At 42.6% G+C, this 18,592-nt stretch overlaps 1 protein-coding gene across 2 annotated transcripts; it reads right to left on the bottom strand.

Moving 5' to 3' along the window:
• Window positions 1–271: 271 nt before the first annotated feature.
• Window positions 272–18,089, bottom strand: DDX3X (DEAD-box helicase 3 X-linked). 2 transcript variants are annotated; one of them, XM_082767474.1, is made up of 17 exons: window positions 17,915–18,089; window positions 15,362–15,419; window positions 14,243–14,293; window positions 9,569–9,692; window positions 8,230–8,370; window positions 8,045–8,144; window positions 7,388–7,523; window positions 6,881–6,966; window positions 6,179–6,277; window positions 5,942–6,102; window positions 5,610–5,754; window positions 5,372–5,516; window positions 4,879–5,060; window positions 4,671–4,788; window positions 3,913–4,069; window positions 3,165–3,292; window positions 272–2,800 (listed from the first exon to the last, which is right to left on the bottom strand). In XM_082767474.1, exons 1-17 carry the CDS (start codon window positions 17,957–17,959, stop codon window positions 2,718–2,720), a joined length of 1,959 nt encoding a protein of 652 aa, XP_082623600.1. In that variant the 5' UTR covers window positions 17,960–18,089; the 3' UTR covers window positions 272–2,717. The 2 variants fall into 2 exon arrangements, with proteins under 2 accessions (XP_082623600.1, XP_082623601.1); XM_082767475.1 differs by lacking the exon at window positions 14,243–14,293.
• Between the last annotated feature and the right edge of the window lie 503 nt (window positions 18,090–18,592).

The following is an 18,592-nucleotide window of genomic DNA, read 5'->3' as shown; positions in this document are numbered from 1 at the left end:
TCCCCTTTGGGGTATAAGCCTATTTTCCCCATCTGTCCTCTACCTGCTGTCTTAGCTTCTCTAGAAGACTGTAAGCATCCTACACAGTGGGCAGAAGCTAATCTGTGCTTGCTACAGCTGTAACCTAGATAGCTAATTAGCTGCCATTTCCTAAGCACACTGATGTGTACCACACTATGTTCACCTGCTTCCAGAGTTGCCTGCGAATGAGATTACTCAGGCTACAGATCTCATAAACCAGAAGAGTGACGCTTCACAAATGAGTAGACTGTGCAGTTCAACTTTTTTATTTTAATAAAATCAAGAATATGCACAGCACATGCAGTGCTAGCATCTAAACTAATACAATAAGCAATTCTAAACCTACAGTGACTTGAAATTCAAATTTTCACATTCAGCAAGTTTAAATCCATTCTTGCATATTGTTTTGAATCCTTGTATCTGAACTGAAAATATTGCTGGCTGATAAAACTTGCTAAAATGCACAAGTCACTGATTATGCCAATACAACAAAGATAACCACATGTTTGAGGATTGCAATGTGCCAGACATTCACTGAAAAAAAAAAAAACACACAACTAAACAAAACTCACGCAACAAACATCTGAGAATCTGGACACTTCACATCAGTGTTTAGAAGTGTTTCATTAATATCTTAAGACAAGTGTATCAAAACCTTGGCATGTTTAATTTTAAGTTGCCAATTTTTGTTTTACTATCAGAAAGTTATGGCTACACTGCCAATGCCGGGTCTGCTTAATTTGACTTAAGAGTTTAATATGACTTAAACATTAAAAGCTCACACTACCCCGAAATATATAATTTCACGCATACGGTGACATTCAACATTCAAGTGCCAGTGTTTTTGTACTGTCTTTTGGTCAAGTTTCTTTAAACTTTCAAAGAATCACTTTTAGGCTTACAAAAATAAATATTTGTCAAAAATGTTCAATAAATATTACACAAAACTAGCAGCAAAAAGTATCTAGAAATCTGTCGTGTGCAAATAGTTTTCTTCCCAGCTATCATTCCCATGGTCCCAAATAAGTTTTAGAATCTATTTCCTTCTCCTTAAACAAGCTGCGTTCAATCTCCAAGAGACAAAATAAGATTGGAAGTTAAGGACACGCACACAAGACATATATAAAATTCTCTGAATGTGCAATAAAAGAAGTATTTTGTAAAAAGTTATGGGCAAAATGTACAAGGGCCTAAACCTAGACTTGAAATAGCACCATAACAAATGACCTCAATACTGTCAAGTGCACCTACTTAATAAAAGTTTTAGAACAAGGCACAATACACTTGAAAAAATCTATTGCACTTTAGGAGATTTTTGCCATTTTCCTACGCCACTGTAGATTAGAGTTGTTAACTGCTCTGGCCACAAAGTCAGCACAGAAATTCCAAGTGGCAGAGGCATTTTTCTGGTGGACAATACTTATCTTTGGCCAGATTTAGCATAAACAGACTATAAATACAATGGAAACCTATGCAACTAAAACTGACTAAAACTGCACTTTAATAGCAGAATTGAAACCTTGTGCAGTTTATGTACATTTCCAACCTCTGTGATCTCAGGTTTGTTTGTTACTCTTCTGGAGCCATTTTACAAAGTCTACAGTAAGCCAGTTTAACATCTCCACGCAGCTTGAACAGAGTAATGTGAATCTGCATTAAAATAAAGCCTGCTGCATAATTCTTCCTGTTCATACCCTCTTGACCAAAAAACATCAACACTAGCATGCGTTATTAGACCAAAAATTCAGTCAGGCCCTTAAGGAGGACCAATCACTGCCATGGTCAGCCATTCTACCATTTCAATTTCATATGGCAGGCATTTTTAAAAAGTCTAAATAGATGAATTCTCCTAAAAACTATTTCAAGTTATCAGACCTTTAAACGTTCCCTGTAATATTCTGCCCACATTTGGCTAGCTCACATTAATGATCTGCCTAAATATTGAAAAAGGAATTGCTGTATTTACTTGCATTAACTTCAAAAACAGTGCTTTTAATGTATGCATGTATCCATACATCATCTCATCATGACTGGAATGGCTTTATTAAAGGCTATCAGGTTCTAAGTACCTATCCAGGATAGAGTGAGCAAATCAGAACTTTAACTTAGTACAGTTTTGCCACATTAGAAACTAATTGCATTGATATGCTTCAAGATGTTTTATTTTTCAAATCTGCAGATACCAAAAGCCCTAATGCAGGCTACCGCATAAGTTTTTCTTTGTAATATTATGGATGAATCAGTGATTCCTGTTTAAGTTGTATCACACCTGTGTGCCAAGGTTTGATTTTAGCCCAAGTTCAGTAATTTTTATTTTGTCAAAACAATTGATATCTTGAGCATTACTGAGCCAACAGGACATCAAAATAAAAGTTGTCTAAAGTTAAAGGCACAGTACATTAACAAACAAATGATCCTCAGTCACAAAATTATAAATGCAGTTTCTGGGTGGGGATGGGTGGGAGGGGAGTTAATCCTGACTACAGCAATAGAGTCTTCAAAACCACCTTCAAGATAGGGCTACTTGTTCCTTTGTTTCCATCTTGTGACCTTGAGCTCCCTTAAAAAAAATTTCAGTGGAGAATCACAGCTGGTAATGTACTGCGAGTTCTTGAAGCTACACAAGGTATAGTCTGGCTAAGTTACATGTGGTTTCCATATTAGCTTGTTTGGTAGGTTATCTGCTGCAAGCAGACTCAGTTGCCCCACCAGTCAACCCCCTGGGAGTTATAGTTGCCTCCATATCCATCACTGTTGTAGAAGCCTCCATAACCACCACCTATGAAAGGCAAGAGAAAGCGATGCTTAATTAACCTGCTGAAGACTTGAGCCTTCACAAAAAGAAAAAGCCCAGGGCACAAAATAGACATCTATGACCTATAGAAAAAAACCCACCCAGAAGCACTGTCAAATGCAAACCAAACCACATTAGTTTGACATGTCCTGTCAAACTAATTAAATACAGGTAACTTGTGCTAAGAGACCCAACATACTGAAGCTTTGCATAACAAGCACCAGGTGACCTAGTATTTACTACTTTTTTTTTTTTTTTTTTACTTTATTACCTCCACTAGTTTTACTATCAAGCATTTTACATCTGTTTTTATAGCTGCCAGCCACGATTACCCTGTTCTTTTTCTTACCTCCAAATCCTCTGCTGCCACTTCCTCCACTGCGGCTGCTGGTTGATCGACTGCTGCTAAAGCTACTGCTACCAGAACCACTACTTGTTCGATAATCTCTGGCACCAAATCCTCCACTGAATCTACTGCTGTATAGAGGAAAAGAAAAAAAAGACACTTCAGTAAAAATTTCAGGTTTTAAGCACTGCAGACATCAAGATCAAAGTACACAATTTCTCTAATTCATGTTACAGCTGGCCAACCACTGCTGAGCTCAGTGCACTTCTTCACAAGCATCCCAACGCTATCTGGGAAAGGGCATTCAATAATAGCAAAGGGAAATTTACTGTTCAAACAAGGTCACGTTGAACTTGACATGTTACGCAACAAGAATTACTTTATCAGGTCCTCATGAGGTTTGATGCAACCTCCTCTGTTCTGCAGATTTCCTGAGCCTATAATTAGGTCACCTATAATTAGTTCAAGTGATGCACTTATGACCACCTTCTAATACTGAAAAGGAGAAAAACCATCTTAAAAGCACGTTTCTGAAGAAAAACAGCAAAAATCCATGAAGTCAAATTGCACTAGCTAAATTAAGACATATTAAAGCTGTCACCTTCTGATGATGGCACCTCACTTCAATTTACACAGCACTGGCTTGTCTTTCCTCAGACATTAACTGTATTTTTACTTTGAAAACAAGTCCCAGAATTGCCTCTCACAACAGGGGAAGAATACCTTTAGCCAAATCAGTTCTGATCATTACCTCTTAGATCGCCCGCGGCTGCCACCCCCTTTGTGATGCTGTTCATAAGCCATGTTTTCCAGCCAAGATGGTACTTCCTGCTTAGCCTCAACAAGAAGATCAAGTAAGTCCTTGGTGATGTTTATGTTTCTCTCATTGAAGAACGAGGTGGCAAGACCTAAAGTAAATATTCAGTTTTAACCCCACACGAAGCAAATACATTACAGCACTTAATCCCATTCCATATCCCACTTGTTGCTGTGGCAAGTACAATATGCTCATCATAGTCAAGCTTGAGAACATGAGAATTATCTGAAGAAAAATCTGTTTTAACACCATTTCTCCACCCTAGACACTCACACAAGCCCTTACTACTTCCTTATGGACACAGAAGATGCCAAGTTTACATGTGGCACCAAAACTCTACTGAATAGCAAAGCCGCTAGCTGAACGAACTGGTTACTTTCCACACTGGTTGGACAATGGTTCAAGTCCATCCACGTAATGTAGAAGCATTGCTTGATTTAACAGATACAAGCGACACCAAGACACTACTTCCTGATGTCACCACTTCACAAACATTAGATTTGAGTAGCACTTTAATAGCAAAACACCTCCAGACTCCCTGTGAAGGGAAGCTGTGCGCAGCACTGTACAGTTTACTAGCAATATTGCCTTGTCACAGAAGGCTTTTCTCAAGCACTCTGTAGTTTGAGTGTGCCACTCAGCCAGTAGTACTACACCTAGCACGTTAGGTATGAAATACTGTCTGTACCTACCAAGATTTCCTACACGGCCTGTACGACCAATACGATGTACGTATTCTTCAATGTCACTTGGCAAGTCGAAGTTTATGACATGCTTTACATTTGATATGTCCAGTCCTCTTGCTGCTACCTAGTGGTTAAGAAGATTAAATCAAATTGATCAAAATTCTGTAAGTGATGCAATATGCCTACTGGCTCAAGCTTCAGAGATTTCACTTACAGCTGTGGCAACAAGAATTGGGCTCTTGCCCGAACGGAACTGGTGCAGTGCTTCCTCTCGGTCTCTTTGAGAGCGATCTCCGTGTATACTTGTACAGGCATATCCTTCATGGTAGAGGAAGTCCTCAAGAGCATCTGCTCCCTTTTTAGTTTCCACGAACACCAGAGTCAATGAATCCTTGCCTAACAAGGAAACAATCATAAGTTAGCAAGAAAAAGGCAGTACAAATACTTAGCTTCACTACCTAGAAAAAGCTAATTTCATTTATCTGCTCTCATTAGTTCTAAACCAGTAATGTGAAGTGAAGATCTTCCAAAGACTTTGCATCTACTTAACTGCCACTTAGTCAACATAAGAAGAGTGCCTTGCACAAAAGAAACACAAAAATGTAGTCTTTTCCTTTCCCTACTCAATTTAAGTTCTCATTACTTGCACTGTCAGACTTGCCTTATCTTACTACTCCAGGATTTGCTTATTTGAAACCAGTCTTTACCTGTGGCATTTAGCAGGTCAAGCAGAAATGATCGTTTGTCTGACTCTTCCACCCACACTACTTTCTGTGTGATATTCTCAGATGTAGAACCTACTCTGCCAACAGCCAGAAAGATATATTCATCGAGGAAGTCACGAGCAAGCATCTAAAGAAAGGGAAAAAGAAATCAGTATGTAATTTCACCTCTTTAAGGGGAAAAAAAGTCTTAACTATTAAGGTATTTGAACTTGTGAAGTACCTGGATTTCCTTGGGGAAAGTCGCACTGAACATCATGGTATGACGCACCCCTTTCGGTGGCATAGTATCTTGTTCAACAATTCGACGAATTTGAGGTTCGAAACCCATATCAAGCATTCTGTCGGCTTCATCAAGCACTAGGTATCTAAATAAGAAGGTTTTTTTTTTAGGTGATTTTTAAGCAGTAACCCAATATAGACACGGGACTGTATTTCTCAACTAGGTATTTACAGTTCAAAAGCGAGGTATCAAGTGTTATCTTCTCTAGATCTCACTTGGAGAGTTTCCTGCCAGCAACCCATGAGGATACGGACAAAAATCACTTCACTTACTTGCAAAAATCCAGTCCAATCTTTCCCCTCTCCATCATGTCAACCAGTCGTCCTGGAGTTGCCACAAGCAAGTGACATCCACGTTCTAAGTCACGTATCTGCTGACCGATGTCTGCACCACCATACACAACACAGGGACGAACTCTGGAACGGTATGCAAACTATAAAAACAAGTAAGTTAGCTCCAAGGAAAACTATACTTTATGCTATTATTTAATATTGAACTCCTAGACATACCTTTCTGGCTTCCTCATAGATCTGCACAGCCAGTTCTCTAGTTGGGGCCAAGACCAGCGAGATTGGGTATTGTTTACGGCGTCCATACCTTCCATTCTCCTGAAACAAACTGCCATTAGTACCCCAGCTACAAGTGGAATTACAACACTGCTTTTGTAATAGCTACCTAAGGTTACTGAGCTTCCATGCACAAGGAATTGTGCATGGCTGAGAGTCAACTGTTTTAAAGCACTGCTTCTCAAGACTCTGCCCTGCTGCAGGGTCCAAGATTAAACTGTTGGTTAATATGTTAACAGTAACACAGCTGCCAAAGCTTGTCCTCTACAACCTGCACTGTCATCCATAACTGATGTAAGAGAAATCCTCGCCACAGAACACCGAAAAGCCTACTTCTTCCTATCCTGAAGTCACTACAGCATAGACATGTGATACATGACCAGTTATCTGCAGCAAGGAAGTGCTCCTAAAAGCTTAAGCAGCAAAGCATCTTGTAAACCACTTTGCCTACACAATTATGTGCATCAACTCCTTAGGTAGGGCAAAAAACCAGGTTGCCCCACAGCCCATACTTTGGGAAGGAGAACACTGAAAGTTGCTTAATATAACCAAAATGATGATAGCCCAGCTGCTGTGTTCAGTAGAAGACAGTGTATGACAAAATTATACTGGTCTTAGCTTCTCCAGGACTACTAAAATACTTGCCTTCATAGCTCTCAAAGCATCACCAGGTCCATCTGCATAGATCTGGCTCAATATTGGTAGAAGAAACGCAGCCGTTTTCCCAGACCCTATTAGATACAATTTAGTATTATTAATGAGTTATTTTCAAAACTACTGCCATATACTGTGCCTAATCCTGCATCATTAACATCCCCATCAATATCTGCATTAGATGTAGTACATTAGATGTTCTGCCCATGCTACTGGATTGCACTATTCACCCAGAGGAAGACATCTGCAAGACTCGTTCAGCATTGCAACACCCTGAAGTGAATGTGATTTAATCTATTAACATCTCTCCAGGGATAAAAGGTAAAACCAGTCAAGTCACATCTAATGCATGAGCAAGACTAAGCTAATAGTTTCCATTGCAACAGGTACATTCATTCTGAACAAGGAGTTTACTACCTTACAGACCAGATCTCTCACAGACAGCTCAAGGATTACAGAACCTGATAGAGACTGAGCTTTAAGAATTTACAAACTTACCTGTCTGAGCACAGGCCATCAAGTCTCTCTTCTCTTTAATAATAGGTATTGCATGTTTCTGGACTGGGGTAGGACGGGTGTAACGTGTAAGCTCAATGTTTCCCATAATAATTTCTCCCATGTCAACATCGCTGAACTGTAAGATATTTTGCAAGGTTTAAGTATGGGATCCTTCCCTGAATGAAGTCATCATTCCATCCACACAGTCTTCCATAAAGTAGCTTGTTTGTATTTCTTACTACAGAACTTCAGGTCACAAGTACTCAGGAGTTAGTTACCAGACAAAGTACGTACTTACTCCAGTTATCATGTAAGTAATTCTTAAGAAGCCAAGACTTGAGTACAGGCAACACAAGCCTATATACCTGAGACATGACAGCACCCACACTTAAGAAATTGCTGCAACACCCTACCACCTCCAAGCACTTTTCCTTCTTTACTGTTTAGAGACACATCACAGTTAAATGAACTACAAGTGTTAACCAAATAAGCTTATACAACTTCTCCTTTGTCTTGTTCATTATACCTAACCTGAAATTCTCAGAGACCTTAGCTGTAGAGAGTCAAGGTTTCCCTTGCTCCCTGAACTTAACACAGCATGATGTTTCACACTCGAAACAGTGCAGATTAATTACATCAAATTAAACAAACACTTACACTTTCAATATGTGGAGGACAGTTGCTGCCTGTTGCTTCAACAGGAATGTCATCATACTTCTCAAAGTTAATGCCAGTATTGCTTCCTGAAAAGAGCTCCCTAAAAGCAGAAGAGATGGCATTTTATTTATTAGATAAATCAACCAGTCCCCTATCACATGACTTTACACCATCCCAGTACTTACTGTTCCAGGCGTTCACTTGGGGGAAGAGGCTTTGACCAGTCATCTTCATCGGATTTGTCAGACCAGCGGCTGTTTCCACCACGGTCAAATCTACCAAAGCCACTCCTGTCATAGTCACTGCCTCTTCCACGCTCTTCATATCTAAGTACAGCAAGAGTATTAGACCGCTGTTCCTGGACACCAGGATTTTTCTGACATGCAAGCAGAGTCAGAGCTACTGTAATCTAGTGGAGTATGCTCTGCATATTAGATACATGACCATAGCACAATCTAAGTAATCAAGCTATCTGTACTCATACATTGACCTGTGAACTGAAATGAGGACTACGTATCAATGTCAGGCTAGGTCATATCCATTCTGTATTAGACAGGGAAGTTTGTTCCAACTACAGTTTAGCAGTTGGGTTTCAGCTTAACACACTGAAACATATCAAAAGAAGCCAGGGCTTGAGGGTTGTTTTGTTGTTTATTTAAAAGTATTAGTTATCTGCCTATAAAGCTGCAATTGGAGTTTGAGTCTTTTTGTGCAGGAAGCTTCTTGTAAGATATTGTTTGGTACCACCCCCCTTTCTCTGTGCCTCAGATTACATTTGCCTCTCAAGTCCAGACAAAACCCTGAAGCACTTCAATTTGTTCTTCTACTCCCCCACCACATACATGATCAAACTAAATTCCACAATTACAAGTCACATTACAGATTTTATGAGTTTTTTTTTTTTTTTTTTTTTATGAGGGAGCTCACCTGTATTACTAGCTTGGAAAGAAGGTGAAAAACATCCTTACCTCAACTGTTTAGTTTTTGGTCTGGTAAACCATGATTGAGAAAAGTCTGGATACTAGCATCAGCCTTACTAGTCGATAAAGGTCACTCACCACACTTGTGCATACAACGCATGATGTGTGTAAGACTGATCAAATAAGGCAGAGAACCTGCAAGAGTCTCACCCAGTTTTATTAACTACACTTTTCAACATGGAAAAAAAATATTGAAATAAATATCAGTTCTGATGTATCTCGTGCTCCCAACATCTCTTAAATTGTTCCCTGATAGTATCCACCCATGTAGCCCTTTTTGGGGAAACAGGAAGTCAGCACGTCATTACAGCTGCAGCAAGTGGCTGGTGGTAAGCTACAGGGCACATCTTCCAACACATGCAAGCTCACCCTCCTTGAATTCCTGCAGCTTTAAACAAGGTTCTCTCACTCTCTCCCCCTCCCAGGTTCCCTGTACCTTATCCTTGAAGGACAGCTAGAACTTGCTTTTTCCAGCAAGATCACAGGTGAGCTATTAGAACCAAGACAGCCTTAGAATGCACAGCCCATACAAATAAGCACTTGCCTTCCTCCTCTTGATCCATTTCCACGGTCAAAGAAGCTTGATTTTGCTCCACGATCAGACCGTACACCAAAGCTGCTGTATGCATCCTTATCTCTGCTAGAACTCCAGCCACCACTATCAAAACCTAGTGGGGAAAAATTATTTTAGTGATGTATTACACAGTCCAGACTTTTACAAGAAAACAGTCCATCCAGTAAGTCTTCACTGGACTTACCTATATGATTAAAAAAGGAAGACGTAGAAGTAGAGAACTTAGGCACTAAACACTCCTCATTGCCCATACTGATTTAGCCGAATTGCTAATATGGCTGGGGAATTGATTCTGAATTGTAAGGCCTCACACACTTTCACATTCTAATTATTTAATGTTTCTATTTACCTATTTACATTAAATAGGTACAAACTGAATCCATTACATTCATGGCTGTACTCTGATAGCAATAACTGAAATAACAGAGGACCAGGACCTCAAGCATATCAAGAAAAGTTATGACACTTCCAAGCATTCAGAACCCTTAGCTCTGCGTTTTATCTGCAACTTCAACACAAATCCTCCACAGCATTTTTTTTGTTAAGTTAACCATGCCCCTGGTGGAGTTTATTCATGGGGAACAAGATCAGTGGAACTGTAGAACACTAAGAAACATTTTGGTACTAGACTAAGGACCTCATTACAAAACTTTGATCAACAGTTCAATGCTCACAAATTTAGAAGACCTGAAGTCTCAGCTGTGGGACGCAGAGAGAATAAGTGAAATTCAATGTAATCATCACTTATCAGTAAGCATGCTTTCTGCAAGCTCTGCAAAACAAAGCCAATGAAGATTTTTGTGCCAGACAAAACAAAAGCAACTAGCATAAAATTATTCCAAAGAGTTTACCTTTAAGGACTAGAAAAAACTTAACTTCACATTGAGATACCGAAGATAAGGAATACAATCATTCATTAATGCAAGCTTTAGCATGAGTTACTTCCAAAACTTACTAAAAATCTGGGAGTGTATCTTCCTGCTGAGCAAGCTTAACAGTAGTGGTACTGACAGACCAATCTTCAGGAAGATCTAGATGTTTTTCATTAGTGCCTGGATCCAGAAATTTGGGCTGACTCTGCACATACAGAGACCTTCCAAGTCTGAAGTTTCAGAAAGGAGTCCATTTTATACTCCCAAATACATACCAAGTAGGCTTATTTACCTTGTCAGTTTTTTGAATCTACAGCACTGTAAGCTGGTAACTCACCATAGTTTTCCTTAAGTTAGCACAGCCATGTCTAGACCCAAGTTGTGAACACACGTATGTACCATTTTTAACAGTTAGAAACATGTATTCCACTTCCAGATCATTGTGCATAGTTTGATTTTTATCAAAGACATGCACAGATTCCTTTCTGTTCATATTTCTTCCCAAGGAGGTAATTTTGGAGTTCAGTAAGTTAATGAACTCCTAATCAATTTTTGTAGTTCTTGCACCTATGCAAAGTGGTAGTTACCACACTATTCAATCAGCATTTTAGGTCACACTTTATAATGATCTGTCACCAATCACTGTCAGCCTATTTGAAAAGCTGCCACACGCAGAAGCAATAGATTGTTTTAATAAAGAAAAAATAACTCTTAACATTTACTGCTTGATCTTTATAGATCAGGTCAGACTAAATATATGAGAGCAGCTTCCAGAAGTCTAATGAGAAAGCAGTAAGATAAGGCACTTCAGTATTACCAAGTGAAGCTCAGGGAAATAAAAACACTTCAGAGCAAGCAGCCTTGCATACTGAGCTCCATGTACTGTAGCTTGGACTACTTAATGGCCATTTTGTTTTTCAGCAGTTTAAGGTATTTTTTAATACATTTTTATTTCCTGCAGCTGTGTTGTCCTGCTCCCAGGTAGCAAACTGTCATTAGTATTATGATACAGGCAGATATCTAGGTGTATGGAAGAAGCTGAAGCTTACCTAGTGGATCAGGAAAGCACTGTAAGGTTTTTAAACAGAAATATTCTAGATGTTTTAAATGAGTATTCTAGACCCTTTACCCTTCCTCAGCCAATACCTATGTAATCATGAGGATACTCAACTCCTCATATAGAACAGCAAACAAATAACCATTTTTAAATGATTAAGTTCACCACCTTAAGTAATTTCTTAGCCACAAGTCCATTGTGCAACTTTAATAGCGTCTCTGAGTTACTAAACCATCATCAGCTACAGAGGAAATTGAGAACCCCAAGCTAGAAACTACACACTAGTTGTTTCCAGAGTATGTCTAAGGAAACAACACACAGAAGAAATACGTTGTTTATTTTCAAGTCCCTTTACCATCTGAATGCAGCAATAATTAACTTTCACAGAAGTCAAGGAGGACAGTTTGTGAGACAATCCTGCTGGATTACTGAAATACAGTCATCATGTGGTTTCATTTCTAGATCCATTAATTTTATCAGGTGACTAGGCTTGTAACGCTGCTTCAAGAGTTCCATCACAGAACCACTACTATCCAAAGTCTATTTTGCTGGCTGCTTTCTAACACATTTACCTTGAAAAATCTGTTGTGAAGGATTTCAAGGTACAGCCAATATACAAAACAGCTTCAGAGCAGCCAGCAAAAAGGTACTGACCATTTAGTTGTGAACATATACAACTGTTACATACTTCACATCATCCTAGAAAATAACTCAATTTCACATCACTGTGCTGATGATAATACACACTTTGCTGCAAGGTGAATCCTTGAATCCAGGGTGCATCCCGGAACTGGATGGCTTTCTCCACGTAGCTATCATGAACTTTTATCACAGGGAGTCAGGAGGAATCCAGTGATAAAGCATGCCAACCAACAGAAGCTGACAGCCTACAACCAACTAAATTTGGCACATGGCCTGTTCAAATAAATTACATAACTTGTTTGCCTTTTTGCATGGTGTTATTTAAGTACCTAATATTAGTTAGTAAAAGAATGTCAAATGAACAATCCTGAGTGACATCATGAGTAGATCCTAGTATTATCTCCAAGTTGGTCAAGTACAAAAGGCAACATTCACCCCTCGTGTTTCAAAGGAACACCTCAAACACCTCCGTAACTTGCACTTTGAAGGTAAACCACAAGTAAGTATCAAGTAAGGCAAGATGGCCTCCAGTACAACAGTATGTTTTCTGGAGGGCAGCCTTTAATATGGACATTTAAACCATCTCTCAGGCAACTTTTCAGCTGGAAGTCATCCAACATTTAAGTCCCCAGAAAAAAAAAAAAAAAGGACATTTTAATGTTTCTTCGATTCTGTGCAAAGCTAAATTTGAGTGACATTCCTATATACACAGGGCATGAAACTCAATGCAAGGTTAAAATGCCATCGTAGCCAAAAATCAGATTTTGGTACAAGTTACAAGCCAACTTTTAATTCTGATTTCCTGCACTGCTTTAAGAAACAAACATTCCTTCTGGGTTTATCTAGGAGATTTCCTGTAAGACTCTCCATTTTTGAAGTTAAAATTACTGGAAACTTGAAAAGCACACAGCTGCCAAACAATCCTTGCACTTTCCCTAGTAGATTCAGGTCTCAGGTTGCTTGGCTTCATTTGGTGCTTTAGGCCACGTCTTTGTTAAATATAAAAAATAGCTCAGAAGCATGTGAAGACAAGACTAAGCTGTTTCTTCAAGTGGCATAAAACTGCAGTGGAACACTTGTTTTAGTCATTAAGTAGCTCCAGAAGAAAAATGAGACATTAGGTGTATGTAGGAGGAGAGTATCAAAATACATGCTAATGGAAATAAGAGTCCTCCTGCACCATCTGAAACAGAATCCTTCTAAGTCCAGAGCACTGCTTTAGAAGCATGAGAAAAGAGTCATGCCATACCATGAAGCTTTAATTCCTTACCACTATGCTACAACTTGAACCTTTCGTTTTCCGTGCTAGCAGCTCAGTAATTGTTAGTTGAAATGTTTCCCTTTTATCTACACAATGCGTTGTCATCATGTCTAGTAACTATTTCTGAAAGGCAGCAGATGTTGCAGTAAAAATCATCATTTACTTCACTAAAGCATTCCATGCACTTTTTAATCTTTTGTTCTAGAGGAAGTGCACATTATATAAAGCTGATTTTTCTCAGTACAACCCCTCCATGCAAGTGTACAGCCATACGTTTGTGTTTCAGGCTCCAGCATCAGATCTTGCCTTCTGCAATTACTCCTGTAGATTGCCTAGCTTCTGACAGCTTGCACAGGGAAGGCAACATCTGTAACTGTTCTGGTTGACGTGCTCCCCAGTTGAGAGCAAGTCTGCATAAAACATACGTTCATAAAGCAAAACTGTGCTAGTTCCTACACTTTCCATGTTGCAGTCATTCTCAGAAAAACTGATACTCCCAAAATCTGTTCAAACTGATACACAAGATTACATAACTAGGCAAATTAAGGAGACTTCATCATGCTTTACTTAGTTAATTGCTTAGTGAGATATGGAAGACACTTTGCAAATTCATCTGTTTTTAGCACGCTGTTGTTGGTTTCTTTTCCAGGTTAATTTAAGCTTGAATTCAGTATCTGATTGGCAATGTTTTGTGCAGTCTGCACAGTCACTTTTAACAGCAGTGTCAAAGGAGCCTTTAACAGCCTGCTCATGGCAGTTCAGAAGCAGGCAAAGAACCAGTCACATGCCTTGCCACCATTTCTGATACATACCCTGTTTTGAAGCTTCCCTGTTCCGTAAGTGAGGAGGAATGTATCTGCCTTCTAGAGGACAAAAGAAAAACAGCATTACAAAATTGTGGCACTGGCACCTTCACAGACACCAGCCTTTGCAACACCACCTTTTGCATAGAAAAAGTCTGCCCCACAAGTTTTGAGGCCTTTAACAGCATCTTTAAACAAAAATCCATCAACATTTAACACATCTCACAGAGGACTGGAGCAGTGACCACAAAGCTCTTGCATTCATTTGCTTAGCTGCCCTCTAAAAAAAGACATTCGTGTGTGCTATTTCTTTGACCAAGTCACACATGCCTTTTACGGATGTTACAGTATCTGTGATGAAAGCCTGTCTTCCTGGAACTGATTAAGACTTAATCTGGTGCCAGGTTATTCGAGCAGCTTAAGATTTTCACTATGTCATTCCAACACTGGCACTCACGGTATCACTACCAGTATTTTTCCTTCCCCTTGAATGTAATCACCCCAATCAGTTCAGCTTAGATCTAACCAGAAGCCACATGTAATTGCCTCTGAATAGCATTCTTCAGTTACAATCCAGAAGCATCTGTCTGCTAAGCAGCACACAAAGCAGAATGTACCAGGCACGAACTGAACGGGAATTCCTGGAAGATTCCCTCTTCTAACATACTTCAGCCTGGAATGTCAGAACACAGTTGCTGCTCAGTGAATCTTGATTAATACAGTTAGATACTAAGACTACTGCTGTTAACTATTAACATTTTCCCTTCAAACATTCCCACTTCAGGTGGATGTTATGAGAAGAGAGGTCATCACATTACTACTACAAACACTGGCCTCAGTTGTTTGACCAGAGGCCACAGAAAACCTGGGAGACCAGATTCTCTCAAGCTGGCATAACAATTAAGTAAAAGCACTACCAGAACATTCAATTTACACAATCACTGCAAATTAAGCGTGCCTACCTCAAGTATGTAATTTTGAAGCAGGCGCATATTTAGCAATTGCCTTAGATTTTCCCGTAAATCTGTGAGTGTTGGCTTCAGAAATTACTTTTGCAGCTACAAAAGCCTGACTTGTTTTTAAGAACTGCCTAGGTGATTGCAAACTTGAGAACTTGTATATACTTACTGCTTGTAGAGCTTCCTTCGCTCTGGGAGTCTGAGGAATTCAAGTCTAGACCAGAAAACTGGAAAGAATGAAATAGTTCATTAAGTATCCACATGTTGTATCATGCATTTATACTAAGATAAAACAAAGCTCTGCTGATCAAGGGCAAGCAGAACTCCTGATAAGTTACTGCTGCAGAGAAATTGCTTTATGTCTATTGCATCTCCTGTAAAGACAAAGAACCAAGACTTTTTATCTTTTGATACCACATTAGCAGTAAAACCAAAGGCTACATCTTCAGCTGTCTTCAAGGCCAGAAGACTCCTATATCTGCCAAATCAAGTACTGCTGACTTTTATTCAATGCACTGTATTTAGGCTAAGCACCAACCTAAAATCGTCTTTCAGTACATTAAAATGCATTCTGAAATCAATTAAACAATTTTTTCAAACATACAGACTGCAGCTCAGGTGCTCCACTTAATTGGAGTTACTTGATTGGCAGAGACTCAACAATCTTTTTTAGACAGCATTAACACCTAGAGATCAGCATCTTCAGTTTGGAGACAGCTACTGTTCCCAAAACATCAGATGACTTCTTCCCACATTCACCCCAGCAAATACTGTTTTTGGTTTGCTCTTCTAAAGTTTTGTGTGCAACCTTCAGTTGACCAAAAGGTATTTAAAGTCATTCCCTGGTATGTAACACAAATGTTTTAGGTCAAGCACAATAGAGGCGCATTTAAGCAGACAGCTGTAGGCAACTCACAAAACTTGGGTATACACTTAGTGTAGTTGTTTACCAACACGGCAGGATGAGAAACCAACTTGGATGAAAACAATAACATGTTTACATGCAACTGAATTTTATGCAAGGCCAATTGCAGGGAGCATCTGCCAACATGACCTGAGTCAATCCAAACCAAAGACCCCAATGCATTATTCCCTCAAGACGTCTGAAAAATCCTGATAGGGGACTCGCATCACCCAATTTAAAGGTAGTAGTTAAAACTCAATCTGTTCAGCTCATCCGAGCATCAAAAAGAGGTTTAAAAAAATGGGTTTGGAGAGTTAACAGAGGCAGATGTTAGGTCCCCGGGCAGAGAACAGAAATGCTGCCCGTGTCTTCCCCCCCCCCCCGCAGGGCCAGGAGGGCCGCCAAGCGCTCCTGTCGGAGATGGCGCCTCGGCTCAGCCGCCATCTCAGTGCGGCGGAGCAGCCGGCACTGCGGGCTGGGATTTGGGCGCAGCAGGGAGCAGCCGCAGCCGCCCAGCTAATCCTGCAGCCGGCACCCGTCACGTGCCGCCGGGGTGGGGGGGGTGGGGGGACACGCGATGAGATTTTGGGGTTGGGGGGGGGGGGGAACGCAGGGCACCGGCTCCCCCTGACCTACTTCGCCCAAAGCTGCGCGAAACCTGCGGGCCGCCGCTCCCCCACAAATTAAAAAAAAAAAAAAAAAAGGAAAGAGATTAGATAACAGCCCCCCCCACGTTGGAGCTCCTAGCTCCGCCCCGCGGGGGGGGGGGAGGGGAGGGGGAAGAAGTGGGGATAAAAAAATAATTAAAAAAAAAAAAAAAAGGGATGAGGGAACAACAACACCGAGGGGCTTCTCCGAGCCCAGCTGGCCGTGGGGTTGTGGTTGGGGTTAGTGGGGGGGGGAAATCGGGCACGGCGAGGCGGCCGCTGCCGCAGCGCGAACAAAGGCGGCCGCCAGCGCCCCCGCCCCTCGGCTCGGGGGAGGAGGAGGAGGAGGAGAGGGAGGAAGGGGGGGGCTGCCGACACAAAGCAGCGGCGCCCGCCCCCCGCCCCGCTCCCCTCCGCTCGTCAGGCGCACAATGGCCGCCATTTATCGGGGCCTTCCTCCCTCCCTCCCCCTCCTCCTCCTCCTCTCCCTTCTCCCTCCCTCCCTCCCCCCCCCCCCACGTTAAACTCCCGGCCGCTCCCCGCCGCCGCCGCCAGGGGTCCCGGCGCCCAGCCTGTACTTTACCATCGTCGCTTCCCCCGCCACACAAAAGCCGGGCCCGGAGCGTGGCCAGCAGGAGGAGGAGGAGGAGGCCGCAAGGGGCAACTCGTGGAGCCCGGCGGGGCCGCCCCCCTCCCCCTTTTTTATATGTATTTTTTTTATTATTATTATTTTTTTTTTTTTTTTTTCCCTTTCCCTTCCCTCCCCCCTTCCTTTCCCTTCCCTCCCCCAGCCCCCGGGGCGGCCCCCCCCCGAGGCAGGACGGAGGAGGGGAGGCGCCGCACGCCGGTAACTGCGCAACAACCGAATGCGCCACAAAACCCGGTGCGGGGGGGGGGGGGGGGGGTAAAGATATGACGAAGCTGGGCCTACCGGGAATAAAAACCACGACAAAAACAGATTTAAAGAAATAAAGAGTAAAGAAAAGGAAGGGATAAAATCACGACGCAAGCAGCGCGGATGGAGGGAGCGAAGGGAGAAGCGGGCCCCACACACACACACAGACACCCCCCCCCCGCCATAAGTAGGCCCGGCTCCGGTTAACGGAGCGCCCCTCCCCCCCCCCCCCCCCCCATCACGTCACGTTCCAGGCCCCGTGCCCCCCCACCCCACCTGCTGGTCTAGACTGAGGGCATTTTCCACCGCCACATGACTCATAACGAGAGATCGTCCTCGGGGTGCCCCGCTCCGCCTCGAGAAACACAGATCCGCCGGGCCGAGGAGCTTCGCTGCCGCCGCCGCTGCTGCTGGCTCGCGCGCACGCCCTCCACCACACGCTTTCCTGACTGAGCCCCCCCCGCCGCGGGCCCGGCCCTTTTATAGTCCCCGCCCGCCCGCCGCCGCGCGCTGACGTCAGCACGCACGCTGCGCTCCCCCCCTCCTTTTCTCCCCCCCCTCCGCTTAGCTCTCGCGAGTGAAACCGAACCGCGGCGCGGAGATCTCGCGAGATTTCCGCCCCACCACCAGCACAGCAGCTCAATGATGAAGGGCGCTCCGGAAGTATCGCGAGACTTGGCGCGCCCGGCGAGCACCGCGAGGTTTCGCGCCGGCGGCCCGCTCTCCTCTCCAGCCTGGCGGCCTCGAGTTCTCGCGAGATTACAGCGCTCCCCCCCATTCTTTCCCCAGCGCTTTGTTCGGTGCTCTCGCGAGAGCAGCCCGCCGGCCCCGCGCCGCGATGCCTCTAGAAGGAGCAGGAGCCCGAGTCACGTGGGCGGCCCGGCCGGCGCCCGCCGCCATCTTGTGCGCCTCAGCCGGCGCTGTGGCGCAGCTCCTAATGGAGGCGCAGCGGGC

This window comes from Aythya marila (assembly GCF_965140915.1).
Source record: "Aythya marila genome assembly, chromosome: 1".
NCBI lineage: Eukaryota > Metazoa > Chordata > Aves > Anseriformes > Anatidae > Aythya > Aythya marila.
This window is presented reverse-complemented; position numbering and strand designations above follow the sequence as displayed.